At 38.5% G+C, this 17239-nt stretch overlaps 2 protein-coding genes across 4 annotated transcripts; one reads left to right on the plus strand and one right to left on the minus strand.

Annotated features, from left to right (window-relative positions):
• Positions 1–796: 796 nt before the first annotated feature.
• Positions 797–3915, minus strand: LOC110382924 (RNA-binding protein 41). 2 transcript variants are annotated; one of them, XM_021343636.3, is made up of 5 exons: positions 3757–3915; positions 3391–3669; positions 2580–3177; positions 2117–2264; positions 797–1862 (listed from the first exon to the last, which is right to left on the minus strand). In XM_021343636.3, the coding sequence occupies exons 1-5, from the start codon at positions 3759–3761 to the stop codon at positions 1747–1749; spliced, it is 1146 nt and encodes a 381-aa protein (XP_021199311.3). In that variant the 5' UTR covers positions 3762–3915; the 3' UTR covers positions 797–1746. The 2 variants fall into 2 exon arrangements, with proteins under 2 accessions (XP_021199311.3, XP_063895446.1); XM_064039376.1 differs by having other exon boundaries at positions 2580–3189.
• A 274-nt stretch (positions 3916–4189) lies between these two features.
• On the plus strand, positions 4190–17158 carry LOC110382922 (ecto-NOX disulfide-thiol exchanger 2). Of its 2 annotated transcripts, none has more exons than XM_049841312.2 (9): positions 4190–4749; positions 10557–10715; positions 10978–11462; positions 11694–11837; positions 12239–12422; positions 14245–14351; positions 15333–15440; positions 15787–15924; positions 16737–17158. In XM_049841312.2, exons 1-9 carry the CDS (start codon positions 4419–4421, stop codon positions 17094–17096), a joined length of 2016 nt encoding a protein of 671 aa, XP_049697269.2. In that variant the 5' UTR covers positions 4190–4418; the 3' UTR covers positions 17097–17158. The 2 variants fall into 2 exon arrangements, with proteins under 2 accessions (XP_049697269.2, XP_063895487.1); XM_064039417.1 differs by lacking the exon at positions 4190–4749 and adding an exon at positions 9054–9228.
• Positions 17159–17239: the final 81 nt, after the last annotated feature.

The following is a 17239-nucleotide window of genomic DNA, read 5'->3' on the forward strand; positions in this document are numbered from 1 at the left end:
GATGCTTACCATAACTCTTTCAACAAATAATTTATTGTTTGACTTTAGTACACATTAATATTTTAAATGATCCAAAAGCAAGTTAGTGGCTATAAAACTGAGAATAGACTGAGATGAGTATTCGTAAATGAGTTGTTACAACTAAAATATCGCAATATTTTCATCATAGTTATATTCTTGTACTAAAGTACAAATAAATCAAAAATATCTACGTAAAATATAAACTAATATCGCTTTGCTATATTGAAATAGTCACTCAACACACAAAATGCACACATCTTAATACAATAGGCCAAAGAACAGCACTAAATTCAGTGTAGGCGTTTATGATCTAAGAAGCAATAGACGAAAAAACATTACCTAATTATCGGGGTAAAAATGCGCTAATTTGGACTTAATTGTGCGTGGATTTAATCCTAATAAAAGCTTCTACTTTATAGTATTCATAGCCTTAATATACTCACATCCCTTATAGAATAATAACATTCACACAATATTGATATATCTTACTAATCGGCATAGTATTAATTTTACATTCAGATATATTACGCGCCTGTTTTCAAGAAATTACAAGACTTCATCAACAAATCAAAATGTAACATCCGAATTGAGAACCTCCTTTTTGGGGAGTCAGTTAAAACAAATTAATTATAGTAAGTTCAACTCAGTTGTGCGCGCGGCCTTATGTGTGGGTAACCCTTGTACATATACAGTAACTTTGTGTGCGTGACAAGAGGTACAGTCGGGTACAATACAGTTATTTAGGGGTTGTATACGGGGGTTTAAAGAAAAACAGTTATTACGTAATTTAATGTTTATTTATTTATAATGATTATGAATCGCTATTTGAAAAATCAAATGATGAATTTTCGGATTCGCTACTCTCCAAGGAGAATTATAAATTCTGACTCCAATGTCAAAATGTCTATAGTATTCTTCTTTTTTCTTTTCTACATGTCGACAAGTATTACGCCACATCCCTGCATCAATTTGACTTAAACGTTCATTTATGAGTTTCATTATTTTGTTATTTTGGTCGACATTATGCGAAGCAATATAACTTTTTAAAATTCCCCACACATTTTGTTTACATTATTATACTAGATTATACCTCTTTTTACATTCTTAGTCCACACTTTTATTTATTGTCTGCGTACCCCGAGCTAGAAAATATGTACTTAAGGAGTATTCAATTCTTAGATACTGTCAATGTCAATTTGAAAAGACGTATGAAAAAATAATGAAAAACTATATTTAATAGTAAAAAGCTTTGAATGTCGTTTTATTTTTTGAAACACTTTATCTGACTCCTTAATAATTTCTCCGCGAATAACTAGTATTTTCGTAAACGACTGTACCCATAAGAAAAAGTGATAAGAACACGTCATGCTTGGACGACGTCACTGTCACACGAATGAAAGTTGTATATTTACAAGCCGACGCACACATAGGGCCGCGCGCAAATCTGAGTTGAACTATCTATACACAGCTTTTAGGGCAGAATAAGTTTAGCAAATCCTTATTCAATCTACCCTTAGGCTCTTGACCCTCTTAGGACTGTGAGTCGACAAGCAACTGATTTGATCGAATTTCGTTGCGCGACTTCTAGCATATACGTCGTCGTACGACAAAAACGCATCGCCCGAAGCGATTTTCGAATTCAAGAGTTGACACCACAAAAGATGTCTCTCTCCTGTCGAATCAACTTTACTACAAGACATTCAAAATTGAAATAAGATAGTGGATTTATCTGTGATCATCTTGAATCCTGTTTGTGTTCCTGCCAAACTCTGCAATGACTGGTCTGCCGCTCAAAATGGTACCGTTGATCTCTTCTAGTGCTTGGATTGCGAGCTCCTCATCTGAAAATAAAACGCGTAAGTTTATAACTTTCTATAATTTAAGGATAATTGTCGCCAAACTTATAGGCATCTCGAAAGTGTCTTCCAAGCATAGATGTACGCATTTGGACCCTCGCACACCACCCCACATTCCACTAATAGGCAAAAACGTTTTCTGTGCATATTCCAAACCACCTTCACTTAAGTTTAGAAATAATTTAGCCAACGATTAAAGATCTTTTTCTACAAAATGTATGTATTTTTTAAAGACTTACTTTGGAAGGCCACAAAAGCCTGCCCTCTCATACGGCCGGTCATGAGCCGCAAGTCGACGGGACCACCATTGGCTAACACAAACTGGTTAAACAACAGTGATAGTTGCTCTTGAGTTACTGCTGGAGCTATATTCTTCAAATATAGGACCTGAAAACACAAGGTTATTGTTTTTAGACTGTTTTACATAATATTTACCTACCGACACAGGCGTCTGTCGCCCGCGGCCGATACCAAACGGCTCGCGATAGACTCGAGATTTGTTATTGCAACATGTAAATGCCTAGTAGTTACAATAGTCCGTTGCCAGCTATTAGACATCGGCCGAACGCTACAGTTGCCTATAGCAGAAGAGTACCTTAGCATGGAAAATATGCTCTTTGTGACAGTATTTATCAAACAGAATACTTTACATGTCAAAGATATAATATTATGTACAGAATTTCAACAATTTCAAATACATACCTTGGAAGGTATCCCAGGTTCATAATCCTTAAATCGTTCCATTTTCTTGATATCATCCAGACACATTTTAGTTCCCTCCAGTAACTGGGCTTCAGCGTCATTGACTGGTACCACAATGTCTACCGCCCTATACTCATCTTGTTCAACCTGATCATCCTGATTAGCCTGGACCGGTTCAAGTCTCACGATCTTATTGTCTCTCACAGTATACATTGTCCGTAAATGAGGCCCCATAACATTCTCCTCCTGGTCCCTACTGGTAACGGTATGAGGAATTAAACGTGGCATTTCACGCATATCCCAAAGACTGCCTGGCTGATCGACGCGAGACGTACTAGGTATTGTGCTGATGTTAAATGGATTATTTTGAAGTAACCTTTCTTTTTTTCTTTGTAAACGTCTGAGCAGTTTACGTCTTTTACTCAACGGTATCATGTCGGTTTTTATGTGACCAACTAGGTTCTCTTCTAGTTGTTTCAGCTCGTTCATGGGGTGACCCTCAGGGTAGAAGGTTAGAGGCTTCTGCTGCAGTCGTTCTATGAGATTTTCAGGTGCAGTTGATGTGCTTGGCTGTTCATCCTTATTGGAAATATTGTCACTGAAAGTAAATCTAATATGAATCTTTTATGATTTATTTTATCAAATTATTTTGTGTAACTATGGTAGTAAAGAGGTGTTTTTATGAAATATTGACGTGAGATCACAGGTGTGTACAATCCTACTCTATAAAATGAAACCTACCTATTTGATGAGAATGTCATGAATAAAATAGTAGTAAAACATTATGGTTTTACATACAATAATAAGTTACCTTTTACTCTCATTGTGCATATTGCTGATTTTATTGTATATTTCTTCCAATTTATCTTTTAGGACTCCAGATTCGATCTTCTTTCGTTGGTCCAGAAGTCCTGCCTCATTTTCTTGATAAAGCTTTATGTCCTCGCTGGTCAGACCAGCTTTCTTTAGCCATTCCTGATGCTGAACTTCTTCTTCAGCTTTCCGGAACTCTTCCATTGATGATAATCCATATTTAGTAAAAGGTAGGACCTCTGTTGTCTTTTCAAATTCCTTCGGCACTGATTCCGAACTGAAACAGTAACAATAAAACATTAGCAAGCCAAAATTATGCGTACCTATCAGGCGCATTTTGGGTATTTGTTAGCAGATCACTGACCACATCTTGAACTTTCAGTAATTAATCAATTCCATAAAATATAAAAATAAGCAAACGAATGAGCAAAACAAAAAATATGGAGTTTTTTTTATTATTTCCCCGTTATGACAGAAGGAAAAAGCTTCTAAAATGACGCGATCGATTAGCAGAAAATGGCTTTGAATCAATGTCTTTTCAGTAAGATTTCAAAGCGTTTTTCTAGGTTTAACTTTATTGGACCCAAATAAATTAGCCCGGCTGGTAATTTTAACTTCTAGTAGTTATAGTTGACATTAGTTCAATAAAAAACTGATATGATTAAATATAGAGCATTTTTGTATTTCTAAATTAACTTTGTTTGATATTGTGCTCAACTGTGCTGTGCTAACTGCTGTAGTTTATAGTAATCTGTGTGTGGCTTGGTTTGACTTTGATTGAAGTTTGAATTTGAAGTTTCACAAATTGCATTGCGTTGCACACATTGTGATCTTTGTAATTTTGATTATTTATTTAGCCGTGGTATTGTGGATTACAGTAGTGGATTCATAGATTGAAATTCAGTGAAGTGATTGCTATTAAAATTAAGCGAGAAGAGATTCATTCTGATAGCGTCGACGTAGCTGAAGGCCAAACGTCCTTGTTCGAGGTTAACGATAAGTTTTCATATTGAAACATTCTAGACAATGAATTCGTGGGGAAACGAGCAGTTTGGCATGCAAAACATGATGCATCCTATGCCTAATATGATGCCGAACATGATGCAACCTGGACCAATGGTACCTCCGCTCATCCCTCCGTTTAATATGATGGGCGAAATGAATCAGATGCAAATGGCGCCTATGCCTGTTGTGAATCCGCCGCAGAATAATGGCGCGTTCATAGGCCCTGTGATACCTCAAACGGAAGCTGTTCCAGCGTCGGAAGCTGTGGAGGAATCCAATGAACAGAGCGAAATGCAAGATAAGCGTCATAGTAGAGATAGAAACGAAAGACGCGATAGGGATCGCAGGGATGGTAAGTAGTTATTTTTTACATGACTTGTAAATAAAGGGCGCAGGAGTATCTCAGGTTCTGTTTAAATAGCAAACAATGAAAATCCTTGTAATCAAGGCTAGTTTTTATATACATATATCGGAGTCGGGTCTATGGCTTCTTGCACTTTCGTCCTCAAACACAGGCACCATCTTCAGACTCGCCGTTTGCCATGCTAACATCAACGACGTGATCCGTCGCACTAAAATATAGTAACCTTTATAAGGTAAGGTTTGGGGTTGAAACTCTTGGGCCGTGGGGTCAGAGCGCCCGCCTTCTTGCCAAGGGTATTTCCCAGTGCCTGGTTGACACTTCTTGGGACCCAAAGGCTGGCTTTCATTTCACACAAAGGTTGAGCATTGCCATGTTGGATGGCTGCCACCCTTTTGGGTAGATACATTTCCCAGTGACAGCAACGAGGAGCAATTTTTGTGATGCATTGTATTTGTTTTAAGTTTAGTTATAAGTTTATTTTAACAATAAGATAGGATTAGATGATTGACTTTGGTTTCGAAAGAAAGTGAAGTCTTTTTTAGATACATTATGTATTATGTGAATAGTTTTTAAAATTTTGGAATTGTTAAAATGGGTTGGCTTTAGTTACATTTGGCAGGCGGACGGGGCTAAAAGTGGTTAAATCTTGTAGAGGGTGGGGCTCCGATTATAACGCTAGCACTCTTATTACAAGGTAATGGATATTTTTCCAGAAATTTACAAAAAATGTTTCTAACCTCAAATTAGATAAAACTCGTAATGTCAACGTTATTCGGTGAAACGGGATGTTATAATGTGCGATCGACTATGGATCGACTAGCGACTACGGAATGTGTTTTAGTACCTATATCGTCTGTGGTGTACAAAGCCGTGAAAAGGAACGCAAAGTAAAATGTCTGCTATTTGCGTTATATGTCATTTGTGTCATGTGTGATTAGCTGTCATTCCGTTTCTCTTCGAGTTGCGTGAATTTTCTCTCTGTGCTTCGTGGTGTGTTTTTGTTAATCTTTTCGACGACTTGGGCTTATGCTCTGGACTTTGATTGATTGCCTTCACGACTGACTTACGCTTGTACACTGGACATCGATTTTTCTGCCTTATCGACTGACTCTTGCGCGTGAATATCCCGGACACCAATTTTCTGCCTACCAACCATGTCGGAGTTTCCATCAAGACGGTCTGCGGCTGAGGGCCAAGCTCAGCAACCGACGACCCGTTCCGTGATCGAGGACGAACCTCGGCCATCCACGAGTCGTTCCGTGGTTGATGACGAACCTCGGCCATCCACGAGCCGTCCCGTGCCAGAGGACGAACCGACGTCATCTTCAAGCTGTTCGAACAGTTCAGAGGATGAACCACCTTTGAAGCGACGATTAGTTGTGGCAGAAGTGCGTGCAATGTGGAATTTAGTTAAAGTCTTTCAAAGACTGGGCACTCGTGAGCAAGCTGTGGCATTTGCAGAGGAAAGAGGGATGATAAAAAAAGAAAAAATATGTAACTATCACAAAAAAGCTATGACGGTTGAATACTCAACGAATAAAACGGTGGGATCTTTTGTATGCAATAGAGGGCCATGCCGATCCAAATCCAAAGTGAGCCGAGGCAAAGGCACTTGGTTTGATAATATTAAAATAACTTTGCCACGAGTATTTTACCTCATGTATGCGTATGCTCACAAATTTAGCTATGATCGCACAAAAAAAGAAGATTACACAGAAGGAGAACACTGCCTCTCTAGCGCAACCATACATGATTGGTTCAACTACTGCAGAGGGGCAGTTGTAAGCTACCAAAAAAATAGAGAAGCACTTGCCGGGAAGATTGGAGGTCCCGGCAAAATAGTACAAATCGATGTAAACAAATTTGGGAAACGAATTGAAGGCCAATGCATCCTGGGAATGATCCAGGATGGGAGCGAGGATCTGCGCCTGGAAGTCTGCCCAGACAATCTTCGCTCTACTGAAATTCTGATGCCACTAATAAAAAAACATGTTGCTGAGGGCACAACAATTCATTCTGATTACTGGCAGGCCTATGGTCTGGGTGACCATGGATACATCCACCACAAGCTGAATCATAGTCACCCAGACAACCCCTTAGTTGCTGAGGATGGGAATCACACAAAGCAGATCAAGTCACAGTGGCGTGTTTTAAAACGTTTTTTCAGTAAAGATAATTATAATAATCGTACACATGTTAATGATTTGCTTTATGAATTTCTGTGGAGAAGAGAAATAGACAAGAAAAACCGTGATCCTTTTGAGGAGTTAATAAGTGTTGTTAATAATTCATCTAACAAATGAAAAATGTCTGAAATGGGAATCCGGTTCCGGCGATCGTAGCATAAACACCGTACACCAAAGTCCTCTGCAAATATTAAACAAATGCTAGTGTAATAAGTGTCAAATAAAAGTGTCGCAAGAAGCAAGAATGGAAAGACTCGTGAATATGGCCCTGGAAAATAATTTAACCATACTAAATAGCGTTTACAAGAAAAGACATGCCAGGAAGTGGACCTGGATGTCGCCCGGTGGGACCTACCGTAATGAAATAGACTTCATAACCAGTAATAGACCCAATTCCTTTAAAGACACTAGCGTAATAAATAACTTTAGCTTCAATAGTAACCATCGCATGGTCAAAGCTATATTATCTGACAAACAGCAAAAGAAACAAAGGAACCACTTCCATCATGGGAAAAATGAGTGGACAGCTGATAACGCCTCAGAACATCACAACACCCAAAGAAAAAGATAAAACACAAGAAATTTACAACAAATATGTACTACAGAAAAACAACCAAGACAAAGATAAACAAATGTTCACTAAGCCCTAAAACAAAGGATCTCATTCAAAAAAGAAATGAACTGCTCATGAATAGAAAAAGTAAAGCAACATTAACGGAAATTACTAAACTAAGCAAAGAAATAGGCTGCAATTTAAAACAAGACAAGTGGAATAAAATAATCAAAATCATTCAAAATCACATAACTAAAACTGGGGGTATTAATAAAGCACTCAAAGAATTAAGAGAAGTGACATCATGGGTCCCAAAATTAAAAAAACAAAAACAACAAGGAAGAACCAAGAAGACAGCCAATTTTAAAGATAGCAACAGACTGTTATCGAAAACTATAATCCACCGGAAACACCTTAAAATTCAATGTAAACCTAGTTGATGAAACTCTTGAAAGAGAAGTCCAACATGCTATTGAAACACAGAAAAATGATAAAGCTGCCGGACCTGATCATATAACTAATGAGATGATGAAAGCAACATTGTCAGAAACAACACCAAAACTAACCAACTTGTTATCTTATCCTAAATACGGAATACACACCTTCACAATGGACGTTAAGCTCAATAATACTCATCTACAAGAAAGGAGACAGATTGGACATGGGAAATTACCGGCCAATAAGTCTCATTTCAAACTTATACAAGGTGTTCTCGAAAATAATACTAAAACGCATCACTACAAAATTTGATGAACAACAGCAAATGAGAGCAAAAAGGTGGGCCTAAGAATGAACAAAACAAAAACTAAAATAATAAAAAATAGATTACAAATAAGTGTCTTTAAAGATCAGGAAGAAATGGAATATGTAAATTCCTATTTACATGACCATATGGATGCAGAAATAGAAAGGCGGATAGCCAATGCCTGGAAATAGTTCTGGTCTCTCAAAGAAGTGCTTAAAAGTAAACAATATACCACTGCAATGAAAAGGCAACTATACAACACATGCATATTACCCATCCTCACTTATGGTTGCCAGACCTGGGCCAACACAGAAACAAAGCCAAAAACTGACCACGTGCCAGAGAGCCATGGAGAGGAGTATGCTGGGCTACACCATAAAAGACAGAAAGAGAGCTACAGATTTAAGACAAATCACGAGACTAGAAAATGTCGTAGTCAAAACTAATAAAACTTAAGTGAAGATGGGCAGGCCACATGATGAGAGACAGTAGGAATAAATGGACGAAAGATATTACCGAATGGAACTCTAGATTTCGAACAAAAAGGAAACGAGGAAGGCATAGAAAACGTTGGTCTGATGACATAAAAAAGAATGCAGGTACACTATGGCATAGATTAACTTACACAAGAGTAAAATGGAAAGAGCTGGAGGAGGCCTATGTGTCACAAGGACACGCTGACATCAAACCAGATAGGAGAAATAAAGAATGTATGCTAAAAAACTTAATAATAAATTGTACACATTTATGTTGGCAATAAAGGCTTAATAAGGCGGATGACGGGGAGTAGCGACCCTGCGGGGCTATATATCCGAGTGCTTCAGGGAGAATATACTGTCCCCCATCTCCGGCCTGCCATATTTATTGTGGTCTCATTTTTATAACAACCCAGAAAGATATAGATTCTACTATAATGTTATTTCTCTTAGTATGCACGAGTGAGCAAAGCGAGCTCGGGACTTAAGGCACCCCGACTCGGACAGGTAAGGCTTTGTGGTATTTTTTTTTTTAACCACCCAGAAGTGCTTGGTCCGTCGACTTTGCCTTTGTTTGTATTGATTAGAAGTACTTGCACTTGATTTTCCGACCGTAGTAGGTGATTATAAAGTGTTTGAGGTTAGGCTACAAATTCTATTTTTCTCAAAAATGTTGCGTTACCTTATAACGGGAGTGGTACCAGGTCCACCCCCTCCCCTCCGCTCCGCCTGCCAAACGATACTATAGGACAATGCTCATGAAGTATGAGAAAAAAACCCAGGCCCGGCGCAAAAGAAATGTAACTCAAAATATAGGTAAAAATAAGTAATTAAATATTACATAGGGGGCATTATCGAAATCAGTGGCTATATGTGTGAAATTGCTATTTGAATTTTAACATCTGCGGTACATTGCTACTCAAGATTTTAGAGGTAACATAATGTATTAATTAGTAAAAGGAACAGCAAACAGATACAGTTGTGGTTTAAGAGTGTACATGTTTACTTAATGACATGTTTATAGCAACTTCTCCACTATTCTACCTACTTTTACAAGATAAATAGGATGATAGAACTAAAACAGGATATGAATGTACTTTTCATTTTAATAATAACGCTTAAAAGTCATCGATTCTTTATTTCTAACACGACGAGATCCAAAAATGTTGCGGGATGCGCGAACTGTTCCTCATGTCTAGCCCACCCTAAGTAATGTAAAACGCTCATGACGCGATGACGTAGGCGCTGCAGCCTGTACTTCGGTATTGATTTATCTTTTTGGAGAAGCTTATTACTTGCCATATTACTTGTTTGTTGTTTCAGATAGCACTTTAATTAAACTATAAGCCCCAGCTGCTCATGTTACCCCTTTAAAAAATCAAATAGCAATTTCATACATTTAGCCATTGATTTCGATGATGCCTCCTATGCAGTATTTCATTACTTATTATTACCTCTAATTTGAGTTACTTTTTGTTTGCCGCCGGGCTTGGGTTTTTTTTGAGCATTGTCCTTTTTACTGTTAAAATTAAAAAATAACATCTGGACTGTGAAATGCTGTAAAATCAAAAAAACTTCTTTATATAATACTAGCTTCCACTCGCGGCTGCGCCCGCATGATGTGTTGATAAAAAGTAGCCTATGTGTTAATCTAGCTAGGGTATCACCTATCTACATCCCAAATTTCAACTGAATCGGTCCAGCCGTATTTACGTGGAAGAACAAACATACATCCATACATTCTCACAAACTTTCACATTTATAATATTAGTAGGAAGTAGGATGGTTTGGTATTTTCGTTTTCCAATTATAAGTTTGTCTACAAAACATTTCAGACAGGGGACGTCGTCGCTCCAGGTCTCGCACCCGTGACCAGAAGGACAGAGGAGGCAGGAGCCGCAATGAGCACAGAGAGAGACAGTCCAAGTGGGACAATAATGATAGACTTACTCAGCAGCAGAACCTGCAAGCACATAATAATATGATAATGCAAGGTATGTCTTTTACTATATTTCATCATGTCATCTGTCTATCCTTTCTTTGCATTCAGTTGAACATAGTTGTATTCTATACTTTCTTAAATCTGGTTTTGCTTGTCAATGAGGTTAACAATAGCTGCCTATAAATATATGTATAAACTTTTATATAAACTCTTTCTAGCCTTTGTTTAATCATCATGGAAAATTGAAGCCATGTACTAAGTGAAATCCAAATGGATTTTTATATATTGTTTAACTAGGTATCTTATAATTTCAGGAAATCAAATGATGCAGTACAACAACATGATGCAGAACATGCAAAACATGCAGAATCCCATGATGAACCAACCCATGGACATGCCAGGAATGGCCCCCATGAACTACCAGGCTAACATGATACAACAAATGATCATGATGAGTCCAACTGTGCAGATGACCACCCAGTCTCTTTACTTCTCCAACGGAGTCGTACTCCCCATGCTCCCGGGTACCACAGTCCCACCACGAAGGGACCCACTTCCCGGGTGTCGTACCATCTTCATCGGCGGTCTACCCCCTGGTATAGCCAAAGAAACCGTTCGTGAAATATTTGAAAAGTTCGGTCCGGTCGACGATGTGAAGTTGCATAAGCAAGGAGTTTGTCATGTGCGGTTCCAGAAGCCAGAAAGTGTGGAGCACGCTTTCTTTATATCGGGTTGTCGTATCAAGTTTTATAATCAGCAGGATAGTGAGGCTGCCACTATTTTCATTGATTATGCTTTGGTAAGTGTAAGTATTATGTACCTAGTAGAAAATGGTAGAAATATTAAGTCTTTAGTTGTTAGCAAGGTCCTTCCTTGAGTTTTTGTTATTATGTAGCCTTCCTTGGTCTTTTCCTAGGCTCTATACTGTGTGTGTACTAAATTTCATTTAATTTGGTGCAGTAATTTTAGTACATGGACAGTTACTGTCACATTTTAATAACATTTCTTAACTTTGCTTTATTTTTTCTAGAATCGCGAGGATCAGAATGAACACGAGAAGAACAAACGCAAGAGGTCCCCCACTCCACCGCGTGTTGAACAGTTCAGTGCAAACACTCTTGTGGCTATCGGGGAGAAGATCAAGAGTGACAATGAGTTCGCTGAGGCTGCACCAGTGAGTAATAAAATAAAGTTCGCCTAAGCTGCAATTTACGTACAGAACCTTTATATAATATGTATGCAAAATGCGATTGTGTGGTGCGCTATTCATCTTAGATGAGCTCGACTCATATTTGTAAATGTCCTCATTTTCACTCGAATTTGTTTTTGCATCCAAGGGAAATGGTTGAATTAGCCAATTTCGATTTTGGCAAAAAAATCTGCATTATTAAAACGTCCACAAGTTTTGGTGTAAAAATTCAGCAATAGTTATACTTCAAACTAAAAAGCAGCAACACAATTATTTTTTATTTACATCATACATAAAACTACATTTGCCGACCCATTTCATTATTTTCCTGAGTTTTACACCGCAACAGTAGCATGTACATAACCATACACATTTCCTCTCCTCAGACCTTAGCAGCCTGGCTTGAACGTGGAGAATGCAACAAGAAGAACGCGAACACCTTCTACACGCTAATCCAAGCCGCCAACAACCAGCTCCGAAGACTCTTCAACGAAAAGATGCAAATAGATGACGAGTACCAGACTCTTAAGAACAGTATGAAAGACAAGTTCGGACATATTGTTACGCAGTGTAAGTAGTTAGTTTGTATAGCTTAGAATATGTGTGTCACATTGGTTGATCCGATGTGTATGTATGCTGATGGGAGGAGGATGGGAGACTTCAGAAGGAGATTAACCAAGAACCAGGCGTTTTTTCTAGATATAGTAGAATAACTGGTATATGCTGTATTGTTTAGTTATACTAGTGAAGAAATTGGAGGTTGCTGTAAGGAGTGGCTTCTTTTTTTATTATTAGCAACAGCTTGGTGATAGATAAGCAGCTGGCAGACGTAATAGTTGGTGTTACAAATGACAGTTTTGGAGTTTGCGAGACATTTTCGTATTATTTTTATACGTAAGTAAGCTTTTTAGCAGCGGGTGATGCAGTACAGCAGATGCAGGCGACCGTGTTCGTGACTTTCCCGGGCCATATGGCTTCTGCATTATATTCCCAAAAAAGGTTTTCAACAATTTGGACCAGTAAAGGAGATGGCTGTCGTGAAGGACCTATGCTGCCATATTTCTACAATTTAATGTAACCCTCGCCTACTGTGTGACGTCGTTGTAGGCAATGTATTATTCTCAACTATGTTGGGATCGGCTTCCAGTCTATCTGGATGCAGCTGACTACTAGTGCTCTATATGGGGCGACAGCCTATCTGACCTCCTCAACTCAGTTAACCAGGCAACCCGATACCCCTTGGTGAAAAACGCAATGGTTTTCTTCTTTTCGAGTGACCTGCAGATATCTGAGCTTTCTCAAATCCGCCTGACAGCTTCTGACGTGGAGTTGTAACAACGACTGCTACTGGGAAACAGTTGAATGCCGCTGTACCTACCCACCCAAGTTGGGCGGTGTAACACCACTACCTTCCAGACTCGGCGCTGCTTTGTGAAAGTTGACGAGCAATAGACCAATGCAACTGTGTAACAGGTAAAGTAAAAAAGTTTGCCCCAATTCATACAGGCGTACCTCTAGACTTCGTTAGCGTCTGTGGCTTTCATTACGGAGCACCAAGCAAGTGGTGTAATTTTGATCCACTACAGCTAGAGATGACGTACGTGACCCCTAGGCTTTCAGGACGAGAAAATGCAGATGCACCGTTGTTGGCGACCATACACTACGTAGGGTAGAATTAACAGGAATTTCTGTAGCTTCTATTTGAATAATAGGTTTCGAAGGGCGACAATTGCTGATGTTGGATCAACACAATGCAGAGGACCATGGAGGTAGAAGATCATCTTTAAAAATCGCAAAGATAATGATTGAGAAGGTATCATGTAAATAGAGAGAGGCTTTTGTCCAGAAAGCAGGTTAGGCCCCCCAAATGTTGTACAGTTTTCTGCCAGCCCCAATTAAACGCGTTTTAATGTGAGTATTCAACTACAATCAAAATAAGGTTGAGTTTATTGAAAACATATATATAACTACTTAGACCGATCAGTAAGTATAAATGCAACCAAAGTCGGCAAGGGAATTCTGAGCAGATAAATAGTGCACCTACGGAAATTACCAACAATTTAAAACAACAAAATTAAAATCTTTCTGCTGCTGGTCATTCCAAACTTGGTTTGTTATCAAACCACGAAATGTCAAGGTAGACTATATATGGCATTAGCTATCGCTGTTTCCTGATGCATCTACAATATGCAATGTCAATTTCTAAGCTAAAGCAAGATTAACAAACAAAATCATGTAGATTTTTCATCAACATTGACATTTTATATTTTGTTTGCATACAAAAGAACTCGGCAGAAATGGCATTACTGCATTAAATACATAGTAATTAAGTCAAACAGAGTATAAAATGTCGGTGTTACTATTTTAATGTAAACCATTTGTCAACGCCCAGTCGAGCAGGTAGCGAAAATTCTGACGGCAGCTAAGATACAGCGGGTTTCCGACCATTTCTCCAAACAGCAGCGCCGGAACATTGAGATGTGGCTCAAAATGACTGAGGTACGTAACTTTTTTAATGTGCAAGAGCACGTATTAAAATGTACGTGTTCTTATATAAATTACTGCCTGTCTGACCTAATTATAAAATAAGGTAAATTCTTGCAAGATTGGTGTGAGCAACGATGAAATGGCCTAAATAAGTGCACCAGAGTCACGAAAGAACTATTTATCACAGCGGGATAAAAAGTAGCCTATATTTTATTCTGATGTGTACATTACTGCCAAGTTTCATTAAAATCCGACTTCAGAAACTTTCGCTAAATATTACTGTGGCATACTGCTTTAAGAAGTTTTCAAGGAATGCAACAGCCTTCCAGATCGGTAATAAAGGATATTATGGTAAAGAAACGAATCGAGGGGACTTCGGATAAAGTTTATCTTTTGACATCGGGATCTGGTAAAACCCGAGACCTTAGTCTAGATCGGTAATGGTGAGTTGGCAAACCTCAAATTGGCGTAACATGGGCAGTTATTACAACGACAAAGAGTATTCGACAGCGGTTAATCTTCACGTGTATATCTGCTACGACCGGTAAAGTATTTATTTCCAATCTGCTGAGTATTGCTATATTATCGTGATGGCTTCAAGTTGTATGAACCAAGTCGCGAGCCGTCAACAGGAGCCTTTGCATCATGTACGAGTTGCTTCTTCGGTCTTCGTGGCGTCTCTTCATCAGTCATCAGCTTCGGAGGCAGATTTCAATTCCTGAGCATCAGCAGATATCTTCGAGCCTGATCATCATTGGTCTTATAACTTGGAGTCATCACTTTATTTCCAATTGTTTTAACAACAAAATTTACTTTATTTCTCAGCAATATTTGGCAGGTTGGAAATTTTTCAATTTTCGTTTTGGATGAAGAAAATGCAGCAACAAGATGGCGACGTGCTGACCTGCTCTTCGTAAAATGGAAAAATATGAACTAGTCTTACGTAAATAATATAGTTTTTAACAAAACATACTAATCATTGGAATTTCACAGGAATTGGACAACATCCGAGAGGAATATAATTCTCTATTTGATGAAGATGAAAATGAAAAAGTGGGATCGAAGAATACGGTCCCCTTGGAGAAATATGAGCAGCTGAGAGTAAGTACTTGATAGTATGGTGTAAAAAAACTACATATTTTGACGTTTTATCATCTACCTAGTCTTTTCCCAGCTCATTGGGGTCAGCTCCCAGTCTAACCAAATGCAGCTGAGCAGCAGGGTTCTACATGGAACGATTGTCTGCCTGACCTCTTTAATGCTGTTACCTTGGCAACCTGATAGCTCTTAGGAATAAAACGTGACTTCTAAAGCACGGAGGAACTCGTCTTGACAAGATGGTCACCCATCCACTGACGTACCTCGCCAAGCGTGTCTTAACCTTATGATTAATCGCCAAAAGCTTTTGTGTTGTGTAATATGCCTTAAATTAACTTTCTATTTACAGGTGGAAAATGAAAACCTATCCTATGAGTTGGAAGGATACAAGAATGAAGCTCATTTGGCAAAGGACGAAGCTGAGAGGAAATTCGAGAAATTTAAGGCTCACTTCATCGCTCAACAAGCTTTGCAGCAAAATAAACAGGTAACTATGTAAAACGATACTTACTTATTTATATCGGGTGTGTCGTTCACGATCACATTAAATCATATCGCATATACTTTATGATATTCTATGGCGAATTGTAAAAAAAATAACCTAATCCATTCAGTGGTTTAACCACAGGAGTAATTTTTCGTTTTTATAATTTACAACATCATGTGTAAAGCAGAGATAAAGTTAGGAGTATCGTATGTTTTGATCAGTTGACAGCTGTCAGTTTTCAAGGGAGAATTTCAGTTGTTTGTAATGACTGACTTTTATATGGTGTTCTAATTTTTGCACATTTTTATTCCATTTACTTTGTTTGAAAAAATCATTTTTTTATTTTTACATATTTTTCTTTTATCTTTGTGTTAGTCGACATATATTAACCAGTATATTAACGCATTTAATTTAATGTGATTATGAACGACACACCCGATATAAAACGATGATACTTAAAACGATGTGTTTGTGTGCTATTGTAAATCGCATCTCATTACTACCTCATGGTCTTTTTTTAATATGGCAATCTGCCGCAATTAACGGCAATTTCTACCAGAGACTCGCGTGCGAGAGTGACATCCTGATTTAAAAACGGTTTCACTTTACGTCAAAGAACTTTTGTTTTTACGAAGTTAGCCCGTGACGCGTCACGCTTGTATAATAGTGTTCTGTTCCTTCATAGTGATTAGCAAGAAGTCTATAGTTGCCAACTTCGGACGAGCAAAGCTACTCGACGATAGTTCACGTTGTTTATAAGCTCCACTTAAACTGTATATGAAGCGGCTTTTAAATGATTTCTTTCATTCCAGGTATACCCACCACTACCGCCGCCACCGATGCCAAACCTGACCCTGGAAACTCCCGTGAAGCCACAGCCCCCACCCCCACTACCTGACGACCAAATCACATCTTCAGAAGCAGTCATTTCTTCTTCCGAAGCCAAGCTCATCAGCTTACTGTCAGCATTCCTCATGGTTCATCCGCGTGGGGCGACATTAGACTATCTTGCGTCGTACGTGAAGTCTTTGACCCCTGGGGTCACTCAGTCCACTGTTCTAGAAGTTCTGAAGAAGTATAATGATGTCTTTCAACGTAAGACTACTGGAGTCGGCGCCTGTATTGAACATAAGTGGTGTTTTTCCATTTTTGATAACATGAAAATAGATTAATTGTGTGTAATGAGTAATGTCAAGGGTTTAGTGTGTAATAAATGATTTTGGTGGATTATGTATTGTTTTTTATTTGTCATCCCTGGCAATAAACGTAACACGCTTACACGCATAAAAATGTTTGAGCAGATAAACCTAAGCTC

Source organism: Helicoverpa armigera, chromosome 19 (genome assembly GCF_030705265.1).
Source record: "Helicoverpa armigera isolate CAAS_96S chromosome 19, ASM3070526v1, whole genome shotgun sequence".
NCBI lineage: Eukaryota > Metazoa > Arthropoda > Insecta > Lepidoptera > Noctuidae > Helicoverpa > Helicoverpa armigera.

What these genes read in the sequence shown, in the direction of transcription:
- LOC110382924 (XM_064039376.1), bottom strand. An exon ending in ATGCACAATGAGAGTAAAAG is followed by an intron (nt 3,190 to 3,390) that starts GTAACTTATTAT and finishes GATTCATATTAG; the next exon opens with ATTTACTTTCAGTGACAATA. An exon ending in AACCTGGGATACCTTCCAAG is followed by an intron (nt 2,265 to 2,579) that starts GTATGTATTTGA and finishes TTGTGTTTTCAG; the next exon opens with GTCCTATATTTGAAGAATAT.
- LOC110382922 (XM_049841312.2), top strand. Translation starts at nt 4,419, where the DNA reads ATGAATTCGTGGGGAAACGAGCAGTTTGGCATGCAAAACATGATGCAT. An exon ending in CGGACATATTGTTACGCAGT is followed by an intron (nt 12,423 to 14,244) that starts GTAAGTAGTTAG and finishes GTCAACGCCCAG; the next exon opens with TCGAGCAGGTAGCGAAAATT. An exon ending in CTTTGCAGCAAAATAAACAG is followed by an intron (nt 15,925 to 16,736) that starts GTAACTATGTAA and finishes CTTTCATTCCAG; the next exon opens with GTATACCCACCACTACCGCC.